The sequence below is a fragment of the Carlito syrichta genome, unplaced genomic scaffold, assembly GCF_000164805.1.
Source record: "Carlito syrichta isolate Samal-C Ts95f unplaced genomic scaffold, Tarsius_syrichta-2.0.1 Scaffold309885, whole genome shotgun sequence".
Classification (NCBI taxonomy): domain Eukaryota; kingdom Metazoa; phylum Chordata; class Mammalia; order Primates; family Tarsiidae; genus Carlito; species Carlito syrichta.
Window position 1 is genome coordinate 91,493 of NW_007253981.1, and position 19,477 is coordinate 110,969.

The 19,477-nt window shown below is 55.2% G+C and overlaps 2 protein-coding genes across 12 annotated transcripts in view; both read left to right on the forward strand.

Moving 5' to 3' along the window:
* The window catches only part of LAMB2 (laminin subunit beta 2), a 14,295-nt gene extending 8,021 nt beyond the window's left edge, over positions 1–6,274 (forward strand). The window contains exons 18-34 of the mRNA XM_008068145.1: positions 946–1,078; positions 1,272–1,464; positions 1,542–1,685; positions 1,908–2,139; positions 2,224–2,387; positions 2,469–2,693; positions 2,782–2,999; positions 3,109–3,205; positions 3,292–3,664; positions 3,763–3,947; positions 4,021–4,262; positions 4,342–4,690; positions 5,012–5,219; positions 5,297–5,438; positions 5,522–5,698; positions 5,790–5,949; positions 6,027–6,274. Coding sequence (XP_008066336.1) covers positions 946–1,078; positions 1,272–1,464; positions 1,542–1,685; positions 1,908–2,139; positions 2,224–2,387; positions 2,469–2,693; positions 2,782–2,999; positions 3,109–3,205; positions 3,292–3,664; positions 3,763–3,947; positions 4,021–4,262; positions 4,342–4,690; positions 5,012–5,219; positions 5,297–5,438; positions 5,522–5,698; positions 5,790–5,949; positions 6,027–6,163 — 3,379 coding nt within the window. The 3' untranslated portion in view covers positions 6,164–6,274. The remainder of the gene's footprint in view (positions 1–945; positions 1,079–1,271; positions 1,465–1,541; positions 1,686–1,907; positions 2,140–2,223; positions 2,388–2,468; positions 2,694–2,781; positions 3,000–3,108; positions 3,206–3,291; positions 3,665–3,762; positions 3,948–4,020; positions 4,263–4,341; positions 4,691–5,011; positions 5,220–5,296; positions 5,439–5,521; positions 5,699–5,789; positions 5,950–6,026) is intronic.
* Positions 6,275–6,445: 171 nt separating this feature from the next.
* Positions 6,446–18,651, forward strand: USP19 (ubiquitin specific peptidase 19). Of its 11 annotated transcripts, none has more exons than XM_008068147.2 (27): positions 6,446–6,632; positions 8,097–8,356; positions 9,083–9,256; positions 9,370–9,543; positions 9,630–9,763; positions 9,837–10,139; positions 10,255–10,471; positions 10,602–10,758; positions 10,872–10,943; positions 11,059–11,174; positions 11,277–11,497; positions 11,580–11,775; positions 11,858–11,991; positions 12,088–12,246; positions 12,331–12,441; positions 12,915–13,025; positions 13,107–13,208; positions 14,061–14,201; positions 14,288–14,406; positions 14,641–14,778; positions 14,885–15,198; positions 15,311–15,421; positions 15,508–15,724; positions 15,807–15,959; positions 16,062–16,222; positions 16,302–16,480; positions 18,141–18,651. In XM_008068147.2, exons 2-27 carry the CDS (start codon positions 8,233–8,235, stop codon positions 18,255–18,257), a joined length of 4,155 nt encoding a protein of 1,384 aa, XP_008066338.1. In that variant the 5' UTR covers positions 6,446–6,632; positions 8,097–8,232; the 3' UTR covers positions 18,258–18,651. The 11 variants fall into 11 exon arrangements, with proteins under 11 accessions (XP_008066338.1, XP_008066337.1, XP_021573297.1 ...); XM_008068146.2 differs by having other exon boundaries at positions 11,283–11,497; positions 17,481–18,651; XM_021717622.1 differs by having other exon boundaries at positions 9,837–9,989; positions 11,283–11,497; positions 17,481–18,651.
* The last annotated feature ends 826 nt before the right edge of the window (positions 18,652–19,477 follow it).

The window sequence follows — 19,477 nt, forward strand, 5'->3', positions numbered from 1 at the left end:
ACTCCACTGCACTCCAGTCTGGGCGACAGAGTGAGACTCTAACTCAAAAAAAAAAAAAAAAAAGCCGAGCATGGTGGCTCACACCTGTAATACCAGCACTTTGGGAGACGGAGGCAAGAAGATTGCCTGAACCCACAGGTTTGAGACCAGCCTGGGCAACTTGGCGAGACCGCATCTCTACAATAAGTAAAACAATTAGCTGGGCATGGTGGCATGCACCTGTAGTTCCAGCTACTTGGAAGGTTGAAGCAGAAGGATCGCCTGAGCCTAGCAGGTCAAGGCAGCGGTGTCTGTGAGTGTGCCACTGCACTCCAGTCTGGGTGGAAAAAAGAATAAGGAAGTGGCCACTGAGCTTAACTTACATTGAGGTCATTGGTGACTTTGGTACAGGATGGGACAGAATTTCCACTGAGTGGGAAGCTAGAGAATGTAGGTGGTAGCTATAGAGGTCTCTTTTTAGGAATTTGTTGGGCCAGAGAGCAAAGATGAGGCAGTAGCTAAGGGAAAACATGAGGGATTGAAGGACAATTTGGGGGAGGGGATAAAAGAACCCACGTATGGGCTTCCAGGATGATGGAAAAGTTTTAGGAGACTGGCAGAGAGGAGAGGAGATGATACACTGCTAGTGAAGAGGAGCAGAGTTTGTAGGTTGTAGGTCAGGGTCAAAGGAAGTGTGAAGTGGTTGTTGAGGAAAAATTGGAGAGTTTTTGTGCCAGGCTTTATGAGTGTTTCCAGTGAGACTGGTCTGTCCTGGTGTATGATTCTAGTGAGCCACATTTATGGGATTCTTCTGTACAGATTCTCTGTTGGGCTGCCCAGGTGTTTGTTGACCTAGTTGTATTCTCTGCTTTGGCTGATGATTTGGCTGCTGTGAGTGGGATGGGAGAGGCCCAGATGATTTGCACAGGCATGCTGGGTGACCCTCATGCTTGTCTCCACTTCCAGATACATGGTGTTTCCTAGTCCTGTCTGCCTTGAGCCTGGTATCTCCTACAAGTTGCATCTGAAGCTAGTGCGAACAGGGGGGAGTGCCCAGCCTGAGACCTCCTACTCTGGACCTGGCCTGCTCATCGACTCAGTGAATAATCTCCTCTTTGCCCACACTAACCAAGATGGCAGGGATTGTAGAGTGGGACTTGCATGCTAGTGGGTAGGAGGGGTCTGTGACAAGAAGCAAGCCCATGGTGGTGCCAGGGTAGACAGGCAAGTATTCTGGCCCTGCCAACGTGGTCTTGGCTCTGAACTGTACTCTTCCTTGCTCATCCTTTCAGTTGGTGCTGCTGCCCCGTGTCCTGGTGCTAGAGATATTTAGTGGGGGTGATGCTGCTGCCCTGGAGCGCCGTGCCACCTTTGAACGCTACCGCTGCCATGAGGAGGGTCTGGTGCCCAGCAAGACCCCTCCTTCCGAGACCTGTGCTCCTCTCCTCACCAGCCTGTCCACCCTGATCTACAATGGTGCCCTGCGTGAGTGTCTGTGATATGGGCTGGTGGGGCAGAGGTGGGGGCCCTGTCTGACTCGGCCCTGCCACTGCTCCCCACAGCCTGTCAGTGCAACCCTCAAGGCTCACTGAGTTCTGAGTGCAATCCCCATGGTGGTCAGTGCCTGTGCAAACCTGGAGTGGTTGGGCGCTGCTGTGACCTCTGTGCCCCTGGCTACTATGGCTTTGGCCCCACAGGCTGTCAAGGTACTTGCCTGCCCCTTGTTCCCTCCTATTCTTCTCACTCCTTCACACTACTATTCTTCCTCTATTTGGCCCTGCTTCCTTCTTTCCTCAGCCTTGGACCCCATACTCTTAACCTTGGGTCACTTGCAGAAGTTCTCTTCCATTCCCTGACTTTCCCACTAATAACCCACTCAGACTCTCTTCAAACCCCCTCTCCTGACTTAGTCTCTGTTCTGTCCCCAGCCTGCCAGTGCAGCCCTGAGGGGGCACTTAGTGGTCTATGTGAAGGAACGAGTGGGCAATGTCCCTGCCGAACTGGTGCCTTTGGGCTTCGCTGTGATCACTGCCAGCGTGGCCAGTGGGGATTCCCTGGCTGCCGGCCATGTGTCTGCAATGGACATGCAGATGAGTGCGACACCCATACAGGCGCTTGCCTGAGCTGCCGTGATCACACTGGGGGTGAACACTGTGAAAGGTGAGCCTGGAGCAGCTATGAGTAGACTGGTGGGAGGGACAGGCTGCCTAAGGATGACACATCTCTTCCTTCTCTTCCCTGCAGGTGCATTGCTGGCTTCTACGGGGACCCACGGCTGCCATATGGGGGCCAGTGCCGGCCTTGTCCCTGCCCTGAGGGCCCTGGGAGCCAGCGGCACTTTGCTACTTCTTGCCACCGGGATGAGTACTCCCAGCAGATTGTGTGCCACTGCCGGGCAGGCTACACAGGTGAGTAGGCAGGGGGCTGGCATGGGACCAGGGTGAGGTGGCTGGGTTGAGTACTTACTGTTTCCTCTTGACTGTGGGCAGGGCCTCGGTGTGAAGCTTGTGCCCCTGGGCATTTTGGGGACCCATCAAGGCCAGGTGGCCAGTGCCAACCATGTGAGTGCAGTGGGAATATTGACCCTATGGATCCTAATGCCTGTGACTCCCACACGGGACAATGCTTGCACTGTTTACACCACACGGAGGGGCCACACTGTGCCCACTGCAAGCCTGGCTTCCATGGGCAGGCTTCCCGACAGAGCTGTCACCGTGAGTAAGGGTAAAGGAGAGGATGGCTGGGTAGGGACTCTGCTTCTTGGGCTCCCTTTGACTACTGTGCTCATCTTGGCTGACACAGGCTGCACCTGCAACCTGCTGGGCACAAATCCCCAGCAGTGCCCATCTGCTGACCGGTGCCATTGTGACCCAAGCAGTGGGCAATGCCCATGCCTCCCCAATGTCCAGGGCCCTAGCTGTGACCGCTGTGCCCCCAACTTTTGGAACCTCTCCAGTGGCCATGGTTGCCAGCGTTGTGCCTGCCACCCAAGCCGGGCCAGAGGCCCCACTTGCAATGAGGTATGGCATCCCCCTGTGGATCCCTGGATAGATGGGTCCAATTGTCTGCCTTGTCTGGAGGACTCATCCTCTGATAGCGGATCTGATCCCTTCCCTGTTCCCACCCCAGTTCACAGGACAATGCCATTGTCGTGCTGGCTTTGGAGGGCGGACCTGTTCTGAGTGCCAAGAGCTCCACTGGGGAGACCCTGAGCTGCAGTGCCGTGGTGAGGAAGCTGAGGGCCAGGGTGGATGGAGGACTCCCAGGATGACCCACCAGGGCCCTAACTCTGTGGTCTGCCCTTTCCTGCAGCCTGTGATTGTGACCCTCATGGAATAGACACACCTCAGTGTCACCGTTCAACGGGTCATTGCAGCTGCCGCCCAGGCGTGTCTGGCGTGCGCTGTGACCAATGTGCCCGTGGCTTCTCAGGAATCTTTCCTGCCTGCCATCCCTGCCATGCATGCTTTGGGGATTGGGACCGTGTGGTACAGGACTTGGCTGCCCGTACACGGCGCCTGGAGCAGTGGACGCAGGAGTTACAGCAGACAGGCGTGCTGGGTGCCTTTGAGAGCAGCTTCTGGCACATGCACGAGAAGCTGGGCACTGTGCAGGGCATTGTAGGTGCCCGCAACACCTCAGCTGCCTCCACTGCACAGCTTGTGGAAGCCACAGAGGAGCTGCGGTGCGGAAGGGCCTGGGAATATATGGTGGGATGGGGGGAGAGGTCCGATGGACTAGGGCTGAAGCCTCTCTAAACTCCCCCCTCCTCTATCAGCGCAGGCGTGAAATCGGGGAGGCCACTGAGCACCTGACTCAGCTGGAGGCAGAACTGACAGATGTGCAGGATGAGAACTTCAATGCCAACCATGCACTAAGTGGTCTGGAGCGAGATGGGCTTGCACTTAATCTCACACTGCGGCAGCTTGACCAACATCTTGACCTGCTTAAACATTCAAACTTCCTGGGTAAGGTGTTGGCCAACTAGACGGGTGGACCAGGGTTGATCTTCAGCTGACTGCGTGTCTCTGCCCAATCTAGGTGCCTATGACAGCATCCGCCATGCCCACCGCCAGTCTACAGAGGCAGAGCATCATGCCAACACCTCGGCCCTGGCAGTACCTAGCCCTGTGAGCAACTCAGCAGGTACCCGGCATCAGACAGAGGTGCTGATGGGTACCCAGAGGGAGAACTTCAACAACAAACACATGGCCAACCAGCGAGCACTGGGCGAGCTCTCTGACCGTACCCACACCTTGAGCCTGACAGGCATAAATGAACTGGTGAGGTGCAGGTGTGGGGTGGGACAGGTGGATGTGGATGTTCCTCCCACAGGGTCCTGACTTGTTCTGTGCCTGGCAGGTATGTGGTACCCCGGGGGATGCACCCTGTACAACGAGCCCCTGTGGTGGTGCTGGGTGTCGAGATGAGGATGGACAGCCCCGTTGCGGGGGCCTCGGCTGCAATGGGGCAGCAGCCACAGCAGACCTAGCATTGGGACGGGCCAGGCATACACAGGCAGAGCTACAGCGGGCACTGGCAGAAGGTGGTAGCATCCTCAGCCGTGTGGCTGAGACTCGTCGGCAGGCAGGCGAAGCACAGCAGCGGGCCCAGGCAGCCCTGGACAAGGCTAATGCTTCCAGAGGACAGGTGGAGCAGGCCAATCAGGAACTTCGAGAACTTATCCAGAGTGTGAAGGACTTCCTCAACCGTGAGCCTCCCACGTGGCCCAGGCTATATGGATGTTCCCCCTATCCCATGTCTGTATCTCCCTAGGTTTGTACTTGGACCTCAGAGCCTGCACTGACCTATGTTTATGACCCCATGTCTGGCCTCTGAGTCCTTGCCTATATGTGGTCCCTACGTTCATGTCTCTCAGTCTGAGACCCCTGTATAGTCCCTGTCCATATGGTTATATCCTTATGCCTATTAACAAACCCCTATCCCATGTGCAGTTCCTGAGTCCACACCCCAAGATTGTATATCCATGCCAGAGAAGCTGTGTCCTTAAGCCTTTGCTGTGTCCCCATAGAGGAGGGAGCTGATCCTGATAGCATTGAGATGGTGGCCACACGGGTGTTAGAGCTCTCCATTCCAGCCTCACCTGAGCAGATCCAGCACCTGGCAGGTGCGATTGCAGAACGAGTCCGGAGCCTGGCAGATGTGGACACGATCCTGGCGCGTACTGTGGGAGATGTGCGTCGGGCTGAGCAGCTACTGCAGGATGCACGGCGGGCACGGTCTGACCACAATCCTGGCCCCTATCCCTGACACCTGGTCCTGTTACCTGCGGGTCCTGATACCCCCTTTTCCCCAGGAGCCGGGCTGAGGGTGAGAAACAGAAGGCAGAGACAGTACAGGTAGCACTGGAGGAGGCCCAGCGGGCACAGGGTGCTGCTCAGGGTGCCATCCGGGGAGCAGTGGTTGACACACAGGACACAGAACAGACCCTGCACCAGGTGTGGTCTCCCTAGGACATCAGTGGGGCAAGGTTTTGAGTATACACCATGTATCTGTGTAACCCCTGGCCCACCCATGGCAGGTACAGGAGAGAATGGCAGGCGCAGAGCAGGCACTGAGCTCTGCAGATGAGCGGGCTCGGCAATTAGATGCTCTCCTGGAGGCTCTGAAACTGAAACGTGCAGGAAATAGTCTGGCAGCCTCTACAGCAGAAGAAACAGCAGGCAGTGCCCAGGGTCGTGCCAGGGAGGCTGAGCAGGTGGGCTAAGGCAGAGCCAGCTGGAGGAGGTAAGGGTGGAGGCTGGGCTTCCACTGGGCTACCACGCCAACATAGTCCTCTACATCTGCAGCTGCTGCAGGGCCCTCTGGGTGACCAGTACCAGACGGTGAAGGCCCTGGCTGAACGCAAGGCCCAGGGTGTGCTGGCTGCGCAGGCAAGGGCAGAGCAACTTCGGGATGAGGCTCGGGACCTGTTGCAGGCTGCCCAAGACAAGCTGCAGCGACTACAGGGTGAGGAGAGGGGCAAGTGGGTACCAGAGACAGAACTGTAGGAGTGGGACCCCTAAACTGAGACCTGCCCCTCCTAGAACTGGAGGGCACCTATGAGGAGAATGAGCGGGCACTGGAGGGCAAGGCAGCCCAGCTGGACGGGCTGGAGGCCAGGATGCGCAGCGTGCTTCAAGCCATCAACCTGCAAGTCCAGATCTACAACACCTGTCAGTGACCCCTGCCCAGGGCCTAGCCCAGCCCTTACCCTCGCTTCACATGCATGTCTGCCTAAGTATTAAAGAGCTCTTGGCCCAGCAAGGCCCCCAATAAACTGTGTGAACCCCCACTGTGTTGTCTGGACTCTGATTTGGGTAGGGCGGGGTTTCTGGGAGAACCTCGAGGCTGCCCCCAGCAGGGCCCTTGCAAAGCCAACGCACCGGAGCACCGCCTCCTCCGCTCGGGTCCGCCCCGGGGCTGCTAGTGGCCACAAGCCCACTCCCACAGGAAGTGCGTCACCAGTTCGGCGCTCCGCCTCCCTCGGCCGTAACTAGAAGTCGAAACAAAACAAGCCGCTAAGGCGGTGGCAGCGGCGACGCCGGGACGGGGGAGGGGCGCGCCGGAACCGGAACCGACCTGACGCCGGAACCGGAACCGGGAGCGGGTTGCCAGGGCCCGCAGAGGGCTGGCTGCGGTGGTCTCGCTCGGTGAGTGGGGCAGGCCTCAACTCGCCGGTTTGGCCGCAGCGGGGAGGCCGCACGCGGGGCCAAGGAGACCGGCTCAAGGTCACGGGCCGTGCCAACCCCGATTCCTGGAGCCCTGCGGCGTGCCGGGCCCACTGATGGCTGCGGGGCCGTTACGCTATGCCCGTGGTCGGCCTCCCGTCTTGGAGAGGATTGACGGCCAGCAAGGGCGTCTTCCTGGAGGAGGTGGTGGTGGGCCCAGGGTTCAGAGGCTGGAGCTGGTCGAAACCCGACCGGGGCACTGATTTGTGGTCATTAACCCCGCGCAGCTATGTCAGGCCTGCTCGGGTCTCTAGATAGCCCTTTTCCCTTCTCTTCCCTGGAACATAGGGGAGGGATGCAACCTTTGGCTGGGATTTGGGTGCGAAGAGGAGGAGGCGGCAGGTGTCAGCCCTTCGGCTCTGGACCTGTCATTAAAGATCCAGCCGATCAGTACCACGTCTGCCCCTAGGAAGAGTATCTTATCATCCCTCCTCCCTCCTTCACACACTCAGGAACATAGACTAGCCACTACTTGTCTTGCTATAGGCTTAGACCGGACTTGAGAGTTCATCTCCGCCCTCATCTCAGTGTCTGGTTTTGGGAACTTCATTTTGGATGGAGAAACAGCCCACAGTCCACTGGCGGGTCTGTGAGAAATTCTTAGCAGTCCCTGTGGCTCAGAGCTGATGAGAGAAGGGACTTGGGAAGGAAAGCGATGGTGTCTGTTACAGCCTCAAACTAGAAGTCTATCTTGCCTTGGTACTGAAGCAGGGTTGTTGCTGAACAAATAGTGTGACATCTAGATACCCTTTTCGGCCCCTCTCTGCTTGTGACAGCAGCTGGGGAGAAGACTCTGTTAGAATGAGGAAAAACCAAGCAGTGCATAAGAGCAGGTTCATGATGAAGGTGGGAGCTGGCAAGAAGCTTGTGGGCACCTTAGCCACAGGACTTTTTCTGGGCAATGGCAGTACCTGGGCCGGGCCTGTTTTCAGCCACAGAGCCTGGTCCTCCTGGTATTTGTCTCCTCTGTTCCTGCCTTCTTCCTCCACCTTCTATTTCTCTGGTGGTGACTAAGCAGCCAGTGAGAGTAAAGGAAAAGTGAGCACCCTACTCAGAGTGCCAGCCCTGTGGGCTGGAGCCATGGCTACTCTCCAGATTGGTGGAATAGTCTGGTCCTGGGCCATGACTGCCTTGACCTGGTGCCTCCTCAGTGAGGCTTCCAGCTTTGAGGGTCTCTTATGGTGGGTATCTTGAGGCATGGCCAAAAATAATTGCTACTACTCACGTTATATATTCCTTTTTCAGAATAGCCTGAGCATGTCCAGGGCTACCAGGGATCAGAAGATAGTGATCTGTAGGATTAGGCGTGTCTAGGTTTGCTGAGCCCTTGCTGAAGTTAAAGAGCAAGTTGGGTATTGGCAGTGATCAGTGGTCCCTTTTGGTTAGGCCGTTTGTTCCTTGCTGGAGAATTTGGCCACAACAAGTTGCCAAGATAGCTGGACCAGGAAGAAAGCGCCGCAGCCCTGACCCAGACGCCGTTGCCGACCCTGGGGCACTCTGGCTGTCAACCAAACGGCTCAAGATGTCTGGTGGGGCCAGTGCCACAGGCCCAAGGAAAGGGCCTCCAGGATTGGAGGAGGCCACTAGTAAGAAGAAGCAGAAGGATCGAGCAAACCAGGAGAGCAAGGATGGAGATCCTAGGAAAGGTGGGAGTGGCATTCCCAGAGTGCTCATGACCTCCTCTTCTTCCCCTCACATTGTCTGTACTAATTGGGGATTGGGAGATGACTTTTGCTGTTCTCTCTGTCCTGTTCTGATGTTGAGAGAAGAACCCATGGCAGGTTGCATTGAGCCTCAGCTTTGAAGCCTGGGTACTTGACTAAGATCTAGAAGATAGTGCTTGATGAGGCGGTGGGGTCTTGGAGAGTACTTTCTGTCATTGTCTCCTTATTCTTTTTTTTTTTTTTTTTTTTTTTGTGTTGGAGTCACACTGTGTTGCCCAGGCTGGAGTACAATGACACGCTTATGGCTAGTGCAGCCTCGACCCGCTGGGCTCAGATTATCCATCCTTCCACCTCAGCCTTCCAAGTAGTTGGAACTATAGGCACGTACCACCACAACCGGCTAATTTTTTGATTTATTGTAGACATGAGGTCTCGCCATGGTCTCGAACCTGTGAGCTCAGACAATCCTCTCACCTCAGTCTCCCAAAGTGCTGAGATTATAGGCATGAGCCACTGCACCTGGCTTTTTTTTTTTTTTTTTTAAAGAGTTGATGCCTCACTCTCTAGGGTTGGAATGCAGTGGCACAGTCATAGCTCACTGTTGCTTCAAACTCAGGGCTGAAGCAGTCTTCCCACCTCAGTCTCCTGAGTAGCTAGGACTGCAGATGTACACCACCATGCTTGGCTAATTTACTTATTATTTTTTAGAGACAGGATCTCTCTATGTTGCCCAACCTGGTCTCGAACTCCTGGCCTCAAGTGATCCTTCTGCCTCAGCCTCCCAAGTAGCTGGGATTACAGGTTCACACCACCACACCCATCTGTTCTTTTCTTTGTCATCAGGCTCAGTGTCTACTCCTCAAGAGGAGCAGATCAAAGAGGGTACGTAACAAACGGGCTTTTTGGGTGCTAGACCAGGGAAGGAGGCGTTGGGAATTTAGCTCCCATCTGGAGCAGTTAGGGCTGGGTTTCTGTTACTTGCTTATCCCCATCAGGATCTTGTGCAGACCTTTGTGATCTCTTTGCTACCTCCCCTACAGAATTATTGCTCGATTGGAGGCAGAGTGCAGAAGAAGTGATTGTTAAGCTGCATGTGGGAGTGGGTTCCCTGCAACTGGAGGAGGTAGACGCTGCTTTCACAGACACAAACTGTGTGTTGCGGTTTTCAGGTATGTCCATCTGCCCTGAGCACAGCAGTGCATTTGAATCTTGCGGTATCTCCCATCTCAGTTCACTGATGACACTCTGTCTCCAGGTGGTCGACAGTGGGGTGGTATCTTCTATGCTGAGATAGAAAGCTCTTGCACCAAAGTGCAGGCTCGCAAGGGTGGTCTCCTGCAGCTGACACTGCCCAAGAAGGTGCCTATGCTCACGTGGCCCTCTCTCCTGGTGAGTTCTAGTACAGGATAGGGAGGGGATGCCTCGTGTAGTCGACAGTGCCTGACTGCTGTATCTTTGGCAGAAGAAACCTCTAGGGACCCAGGAGCTGGTGCCAGGGCTGCGGTGCCAGGAGAATGGGCAGGAGCTGTCTCCCATTGCCCTGGAGCCAGGCCCTGAACCCCACCGGGCTAAGCAGGAAGCCCGGAACCAGAAGCGGGCCCAGGGCCGTGGTGAGGTAGGCTCAGGGGCTGGCCCCGGGGCCCAGGCAGGGCCCAGCGCCAAGAGGGCTGTGCATCTCCGCAGAGGGCCAGAGGGGGAAGGGTCCAGGGATGGCCCTGGACCCCGGGGTGATGCCCCACCCTTCCTGGCTGACCCAGCCACCCAGGTGAGAGCTGGGTGCCTGTTTGGGTGTTAGGAGATGGGGGGGAAGGGTGTGGACTGGAGTGGAGGCCACCTGCCAGTCCCAGGGCTAATCCTACCTACAATCTTCCCATTAATAGGTTGAGGCTGAGGAACAGCTTCACATACCACAGCTGAACCCCCAAACCTGCCTCTTGGGCTCAGAGGAGAATTTAGCCCTTTTGACAGGAGAGAAGGCAGTGTCCCCCAGGAATGACCTAGTTTCTCCAGGCATGGCTCAGAGCACAGACCCTGGAAAAGATGATCACATCAAGGAGGGGATGGCAGTGGCAGCAGATGCTGCGACATTGGTGGATGGTAAAGTTGGGGCTTGGGGTGGGCAGGCAAAGCCCTAGGCTGGGTTGCAAGATTGGTGGGTGAGTGGGAAGTAGAACAGCAACAGCTTGGAACTTGTCCTGGGTGGTGCTGAGCCATAGTCTCAACATAGACCCTGAGTCCATGGTGAACCTGGCATTTGTCAAGAATGATTCGTATGAGAAGGGGCCGGACTCAGTGGTGGTGCACGTGTACGTGAAGGAGATCCGCAGGGACACCTCTCGAGTACTTTTCCGTGAGCAGGACTTCACACTCATCTTCCAGACCAGGTGGGTGGGTAGGTGGGCGGGCAGGAGATGATGGGCAGACAATGCCTCAGGCAGGACAGCATGTCTCATGCTCTTCTTCTTGTCCTTCTTCCTACCCTGCTCTGCCTCTGCAGGGATGGAAACTTCCTGAGGCTGCATCCAGGCTGTGGGCCCCACACTATCTTCCGTTGGCAGGTGAAGCTCAGGTGGGTGGTGCCCGGCCCCACCACTGTGCCTGTTCCACCCTGGGTTCCATCTCCCTGGCCCACCTAGCCTGACACCCATTCCTCCTAAGTCCCTGAGTTCAGCCTTTTCCTGCAGGAATCTGATTGAGCCAGAGCAGTGCACCTTCTGTTTTACGGCCTCTCGCATCGACATCTGCCTCCGTAAGCGGCAGAGTCAGCGCTGGGGGGGCCTGGAGGCCCCAGCTGCACGAGGTCTGCATACGAGCTCCCTTCATTGCCCAGTCCCACATGACCAGGACTCCATCCCTTGCCACATGCTGCTAACCACCGGCCCCCTCATTCCCCCTTTTTAAGGTGCAGTGGGTGGTGCAAAGGTTGCCGTGCCGACAGGTCCAACCCCCCTGGATCCAACTCCATCAGGAAGTGCATCCCACCCCTTGACAGGCCAGGAGGAAGCCCGGGCTGTAGAGAAGGATAAACCCAAGGCACGATCTGAGGACACAGGGTTAGACAGTGTGGCAACCCGCACCTCAATGGAGCATGTAACCGCAAAACCAGAGACACACTTGGCCTCGGTGAGAATTCTGGGATGGGAAGGGCCAAGAATGGAGTCTGGAAAGCCTCAGGACTGTTCTCTCATATCCTCTGCTTCCACAGCCCAAGCCCACATGTATGGTACCTCCCATGCCCCATAGCCCAGTGAGTGGGGACAGCGTGGAGGAGGAGGAAGAGGAAGAAAAGAAGGTGTGTCTGCCAGGCTTCACTGGCCTTGTCAATTTAGGCAACACTTGCTTCATGAACAGCGTCATTCAGTCTCTGTCCAACACTCGGGAACTCCGAGACTTCTTCCATGGTGAGGGCAGGGCCTGAAGCCTGGGGTATGGGCAGAAAGGGTGTCTTCATCCCTCATACCTTTGCTTGGTTGCTATTTCTAGATCGTTCCTTTGAGGCTGAGATCAACTACAACAACCCACTGGGGACTGGTGGGCGTCTGGCCATTGGCTTTGCTGTGCTGCTTCGGGCGCTGTGGAAGGGCACCCACCATGCCTTCCAGCCTTCCAAGTTGAAGGTGATCTGGGGCCACTAGCACCTTTGGCTGTCAAGGGCGGGCAGGGTATACAGTGGGTGCTAGGGCTTCATGCTCACACCTTGGTTTTTGTATCAGGCCATCGTGGCAAGCAAGGCCAGCCAGTTCACAGGCTATGCACAGCATGATGCTCAGGAGTTCATGGCTTTCCTGTTGGATGGGCTACATGAGGACCTGAATCGCATCCAGAACAAGCCCTACACAGAGACTGTGGACTCAGATGGGCGGCCTGATGAGGTCAGGGTGCAGGGTAGAGGGTGGGCATGTCTGTATGCATCCCAGCTTCTAGGTCCCCTTGGTTATCATCACTCTGCCTCACAGGTGGTAGCTGAGGAAGCGTGGCAACGGCACAAAATGAGGAATGACTCTTTCATCGTGGACCTATTTCAGGGCCAGTACAAGTCGAAGCTGGTGTGCCCTGTGTGTGCCAAGGTGTGATGGGCTCCCCTGGAAAGACCCCCTAGTTTGGCTCACCTTTTCTGCTCAGATTAGGTATAAAAGGCTTGTGTATCTTCAGGTGCTGTGGTACAGGGTTTGGGTAAGAAAGCTAGCAGGGATGCCTTAGGCTCCTATGTGGGCTGAGGAGGTCAGTCAGGGTGGGGTTCCTGACTGAGGCAAAATTGATATTTAGGCTCAAAAGTGTGTGTGATGGGGTTGTGAGTGAGATTGGAAAGGCACATGGGTGCAAGTGAGAGGCAAATAGAGCAGCTAAGCTGAGTGATTTTCTGGCCTTCAGTGCCCTGGTGGGCCCTCCTACTCCATCTAGTATTTTCAAGCCTGAGAGTTTGCTGGTTGGCTGTGAGAGCACTGAGAGCCACCAGAGGGCCTGACATGGACTCTTTGGGCATTAACATCCTGTCTCCTGCTCTCTGTGCAGCCACTAAGTGCCACCTATACATCCACAGGTCTCCATCACTTTTGATCCATTTCTTTATCTGCCGGTGCCCTTGCCACAAAAGCAAAAGGTTCTCCCTGTCTTTTATTTTGCCCGGGAGCCCCACAGCAAGCCCATCAAGGTGAGGAGTAAGCCCCTATCCTCTAGGCTATTCCTGAGAACCTGGCCCACCTCCCCCACTGACCAGCCCTTTTTGCCACAGTTCCTTGTGAGTATCAGCAAGGAGAACTCCAGTGCAAGTGAAGTCTTGGACTCCCTCTCTCAGAGTGTCCATGTGAAGCCTGAGAACCTGCGTCTGGCTGAGGTATCTTTGTCTTTGCATGGACTTTTATACCTATGGACATATTTGTACAGTCCTTGGCATCTGTACACATACACATGAATATGCATGTGACTACACAAAAACAGCAGGCAGTGTGTTCTTTTTTTTTTTTTTTTTTAAAGCAGGATTTATTGAGAGGACAGAAAAGCTCCCACAGTGGGAGGGGACCTGGAGGGGTTACCCAGCAGTGTGTTCTTATTTGAAGGATGGTTAAAACTAGGCATTTGGGCTGTACAGCAAAGGTGTCCTCAGTTCCCAGCCATCATCAGGGTTTACCCCCACCATCCTCAGTTCCCAGCCATCATCAGGGTTTACCCCCTTTTTGGTGGTGGATTCCAACTGCTTTTCCCTCTTCAGACAAAGAACTTGAGCTGCAGAACTGTCCCTCCATTCACTGTAATTCCCTCTCCATCCTGCTGCTCTTTCCTTTTTATCCCAGATCTGTGTGCTGGCCCTCCCCAGATGTTCCTAGCTTTTAGTCTGACAGTGCCATTTTTCTTGGGTTAAGAGTGAGAAGGAGGCTCCTTGAATGTGGACCCATCATGATAATATGTTGCTGTCTTAGGGCCATGCCAGTTACAGCAGTGTAGAGGCCCTCAGTGTGGAGAGCTGGTGTGGTTGATATCTGCCCCATGCCTAGACTTTCAGACTTTCTGATACACTAGACTCCTTATGGCATTGGGTACTGAGACTGGTGCCAACAGAAGTATTTGCCTTTTTTGACCCACAAACCCTGCCCACACAGACCCAAAGCAGGGCCAAGCCTCATTATACTCTGGGGCAGGTCTAGGGCAAGGCTTATCCTTACATGGGATCTGTGTTCTCTGTTCCCAGGTAATTAAGAATCGTTTCCATCGTGTGTTCCTGCCCTCCCACTCACTGGACACTGTGTCTGCATCTGACACACTCCTCTGCTTTGAGCTGCTATCCCCAGAGTTGGCTAAGGAGCGGGTAGTGGTGTTAGAAGTACAACAGGTGAGTGGGGGCCAACCTGATGGCACAGTGCCCTGGTGGTGGGGGCACTTTTGCCTGGCCTTGCTGAGCCAGACGACCCACCCTAGCGCCCCCAGGTGCCCAGCGTCCCCATCTCCAAGTGTGCAGCCTGCCAACGGAAGCAACAGTCGGAGGAAGAAAAGCTGAAGCGCTGTACCCGGTGCTACCGTGTGGGCTACTGCAACCAGTGAGGATCCCCATGGCCTCTCCCCACCCTTCCTCTCCACCTTCCACTTGCCACTCTTTCCCTCCCTTCCACACCAAGGCTCATGTTTTAAGCCCTTTACCTGCCATCCTACTTTACCAGGCTCTGGGGGAGGCAGGGCTAGCATATCCAGTTCCCAGGGACTAAGACTAATCCTAATATGGAGTCATAAGAGGTAGCACCAAGGGCCTATCCTTATCTTCCCCTTCCCTCCAGGCTCTGCCAGAAAACCCATTGGCCAGACCACAAGGGTCTCTGCCGCCCTGAGAACATTGGCTACCCCTTCCTGGTTAGTGTACCTGCCTCACGCCTCACTTATGCCCGTCTCGCTCAGCTGCTAGAGGGCTATGCCCGGTAAGTGCCTAGTGGTTGGACTAGGGTGGGGTAGATGGAGACAGAGGTGCTCTGGGCTGCTGATAGGCTGGTCAGAATTCTTACTTGCCTTGCTGTCTGTTGTTAGGTATTCTGTGAGCGTATTCCAGCCACCCTTCCAGCCTGGCCGCATGGCCTTGGAGTCCCAGGGCCCTGGCTGTACCATGTTGCTCTCCAGTACCTCCCTGGAGGCAGGGGACAGCGAGAGGGACCCTGTTCAGCCACCTGAGCTCCAGTTGGTGACCCCTGTGGCTGAGGGGGACACAGGGATTTCCCGGGTGTGGGCAACCCCTGATCGGGGTACTGTGCCTAGCACCAGTGGAATTTCTTCAGAAATGCTGGCCAGTGAGCCCATTGAGATTGGCTCCTTGTCTGCTGGAGAGAGGGTGTCCCGGCCTGAAGGTAAGATCTGGTGAAAGACTCTGGGAGCTAGGGTGGGAAGTAGGGGAGGTTGGGGGAAAGCTTGTTTAGCCCTGCTAGGCAAAGGAGCCTTGATTATCATGTTCTTTCATAGCTGCTGTGCCTGGATACCAACATCCAAGTGAAGTCATGAATGCCCACACACCCCAATTCTTCATCTATAAAATTGATGCATCCAGCCGAGAGCAGCGGATAGAGGACAAAGGTGTCTGAGGCTGTGGGTGGGAGCCATGGTGTGTTGGGCTGGCTATTCTCCACAGCTATATGACGTCTCTCCCTACCAATTTCTAGGAGAGACCCCACTGGAACTGGGTGATGACTGTAGCCTGGCCCTGGTCTGGCGGAACAATGAGCGCCTGCAGGAGTTTGTGTTGGTAGCCTCTAAGGAGCTGGAATGTGCTGAGGATCCAGGCTCTGCTGGTGAGGCTGCCCGTGCCGGCCACTTCACCTTGGACCAGTGCCTCAACCTCTTCACACGGCCTGAGGTTCTGGCACCTGAGGAGGCCTGGTGAGAACAGGACAGCAGGCAGGTGATGGGGCAGGATAGAAGAGACTTGCTTAATTCTGACCCCACCTCTTTCCCCTACCAGGTACTGCCCACAGTGCAAACAGCATCGTGAGGCCTCCAAGCAGCTGTTGCTATGGCGCCTGCCAAATGTGCTCATTGTGCAGCTCAAGCGCTTCTCCTTTCGTAGTTTCATCTGGCGTGACAAGATCAACGACTTGGTGGAGTTCCCTGTTCGGTGAGCAATGGACCCTGGTGACTGTGGATAGGGTGTGGGTGGTCAGGTTGGGCATCCTGAACACCTGCTGACTGTCTCACCCCTCCCTAACTGGAACTGCAGGAACCTGGACCTGAGCAAGTTCTGCATTGGTCAGAAAGAGGAGCAGCTGCCCAGCTACGATCTATATGCTGTCATCAACCACTACGGAGGCATGATTGGTGGCCACTACACTGCCTGTGCACGCCTGCCCAATGATCGTAGCAGTCAGCGCAGTGACGTGGGTGAGGGCACACACAGCCAGCAGGATAGATGGTAGGGGTGGGGGTACAGGTTGTTTACACTCTTCCTGCCCTGCTGTAGGCTGGCGCTTGTTTGACGACAGCACGGTGACAACAGTAGACGAAAGCCAGGTCGTGACGCGTTATGCCTATGTACTCTTCTATCGCCGGCGGAACTCTCCTGTGGAGAGGCCCCCCAGGGCAGGTCACTCTGAGCACCATCCAGACCTAGGCCCTGCAGCCGAGGCTGCTGCCAGCCAGGTGAGGCATGTGGGAGGCTTTACAGGCTAGTGGGGGACAACCCATGGATTGGAGGGCAGGGTTGGGGGATATAGCTTCCTCTCCTTCCACAGGCCTTAGGATTCATGAGAGTTATAGACAGGGTTTCCCCCTTACTTCAAAACCTTATCCAGAGGCAACCCCTGTGCCCTGGGGACTCTCATACACAAAAGTGCCTGTACACAAACATGCTACCATTGGTGTGCACACAGGCACCCGCTTGTTGCAAGCCAGGCAACTGCTCTAAACCTTACCTGGCACTGTGCTGTGAATGAACTATACCTGACACTCTTCCAGATTTCCTCCACATATTCCCACATGCTAGCCCACAGACCCTCACTTGTGACCATCCCTGTATTCTGGCATGCACTCAGGACAAATCCAGTCTGGGCTGGCCATGGCCTCTGGTGGCTGTCATACTCTCTAAGGTGAGCATCTGTCCTCACTGAACCTTCAGGGTCTTCTGTCTCTTACTGACAAGGTTTGCCACAGGCCCAGTTGATGTGCATAGTCATATCTCTTTCCTGGATTGGCTGCCTCCTTTCTGCTTCTCGCTTGAGCCCTCTCTGTCAGGACTGGAGAAATCCATGTAGAAGACTGGTCAGGTTCTAGACGTGGGTAGCAGAAAGCAAGGAGATTGCCCTGGGGTTGGCAGCTCTGTCCTCCATGAGCCAGTCCTCTCTGTGGGAGACCTGGACTGAAAAACTGGGCAGATAACTTATCACCCACCCCCCATGAGAAACTCCATGTGAATTGGGAAGCTGTCTTGAGGCAAAAATGCTCTCAAGATTCTCCTACCCTGTTACTCTCAGTCTAGACAACCCTGAGGTTAGCCTCCTGCCTCCCTCCCTGTTGCCTGATCTAGAATGCAGGGGGTTAACCCCAGTTACCTCAGGTGGGATTGTCTAACTCAAGGTCTCAAGGACACTGGGTCCTCCCCACCATCCCCCCGGGTGCTGATGGCCATTTCCACATACCATAGGCTTCCCGGATTTGGCAAGAGCTGGAGGCTGAGGAGGAGCCATTGCCTGAGGGGCCAGGGCCCAGGCCTCTCGGTCCCTGGGGGCCCCAAGACTGGGTGGGCCCTCCGCCACGTGGCCCTCCCACACCAGATGAGGGCTGCCTCCGGTACTTTGTCCTGGGCACTGTGGCGGCTTTGGTGGCTCTCATGCTCAACGTGTTCTATCCTCTGGTATCCCAGAGTCGCTGGAGATGAGCTCACTTGCAGGCAGCTGCTGTGAGCTGGCCCACCTGCCTGCCTGCCAGGCCGTACCTGCCTTTGTTGTGCGGAACGCCTCTGGGCTTTGGGCCTCAGTGTGTGCATCTGGTGGGAGAGGGTGGGGACTGTGGCCCCTGCATGGGCAGAGCATCCTAGAGTGGGTATCCATCCAGATGTCCGTCTGTACCTCCTGCTGCTCTGACTCTCAGCCTGGGGCTTGGCCCTGCCCACGCTACTTACTGTATTTAAAGCATTAATAAAGCGAGACTATTCCGGCCCGATCTTGTCTCTGTCTCAATGCCACTGTTGTCTGCGCCTGCCTTGGGACCCTCCCTTGGGTGCCGGGTCTCTAAGCCAGCACCCCCGGGATGCCAGGCAGCATGCTGGGCAGCCCCCAACCCCTGTCCTCATATTCTGTTGCAGGGACTAGGCCCTGGCCAGGCCCCCGAGGTGGCCCCCACGCGGACAGCCCCTGAACGCTTCGCCCCCCCTGTGGATCGCCCAGCCCCCACCTACAGCAACATGGAGGAGGTCGATTAGCAGGTCCCTGGTTGTTGGGGGGGACTGGGTTTGGGGGATTCCCCCACAGAGGGCCAGCTCTTTGCCGCTTTTCCTTCTCTAACTCAGAGGACATTGGCTCCGTCAACAGGAACCTGTGGTGTATGATTTGGGAGTGGGGACTTCACAAGTTGGGACCTCTTGTCAGCTGGGCCCCCTGATCAGTGGGCTTTGGTTTCTCCAGCCACCTCCAGTGCTGTGTGGTTTGATTCTCAGTTGTACCCTCAATTCTTCCTGACCCGCATTATAAACATTATAATTTTATTCTAAAAATTGTAATTTTTTTTTTTTTTTTGCATTTTGGAAGTGATTGCTGCTGTTTAAATATATTTTAAAAATAAATAATAAATAAGTAGACTTAGTGACTGATCTGCCACATGCTGGGGCCATCTCTATTATCTGGTGTGCATGTATGCATGCATGTACACACGTGTGTTAGATACCCTGAGTGTTTGTGACCCTGAACGTGCTCTGGTCTTAGGGGAGATGATGGGGTTGCAGCTCATGTCTTGTGGGTCATGAAGCCCATAGTGATATCAGTTCTCCAGAGCCTGCCTGCTGCACTTTGATCCTAGTGGCTCTGGATCCCATATTGAGGGAGCTGTAATTGGCATCACTGTCAGGATCTCAATACATCCAAGGGGTGGAGAAGCATGCCATGAGGCCCTGGAGCTAATAGCACTAAAAGATGCAAGGGTCCACAGTGTTCACTATCTGGGGAGTGGGCCACCTGAGACCTAATTTCCACCACTACACAATATATCCATGTAATGAACACACATGTACCCCCTGAATCTAATAAGTAAAAATAAAAAGTGCAGGCAGTGGAGCAGCCTGGGCCTGACAGCCAGCAGGTCAGGAAGGACTTGGTGGGGAACAGAGAAGGTATTTGGGGGAATCTTCCTCCTCCTTTTCCTGTTCTCAGATTTTTCTTTACTGAAGCTTGAATACCATCTGCATCCCTTGGGAGAACAGAGGAGGAACAAAACTGTGAGGAAGATCCTGCTCTTCTGAAAGGAGGACAGGCAAAGAGGACCAGAGATAATCTTGACTGACTTCCTATTGGAGGCAGAGTGATGGGACCTGTCAGCTATTTCTTCCTTAAGAAGTCCTAGGGCAGCCGGGCTCGGTGGCTCAGCCTGTAATCCCATGCCTTTGGGAGGCTGAGGTGAGTGGATTGCCTGAGCCCGCAGGTTCGAGAC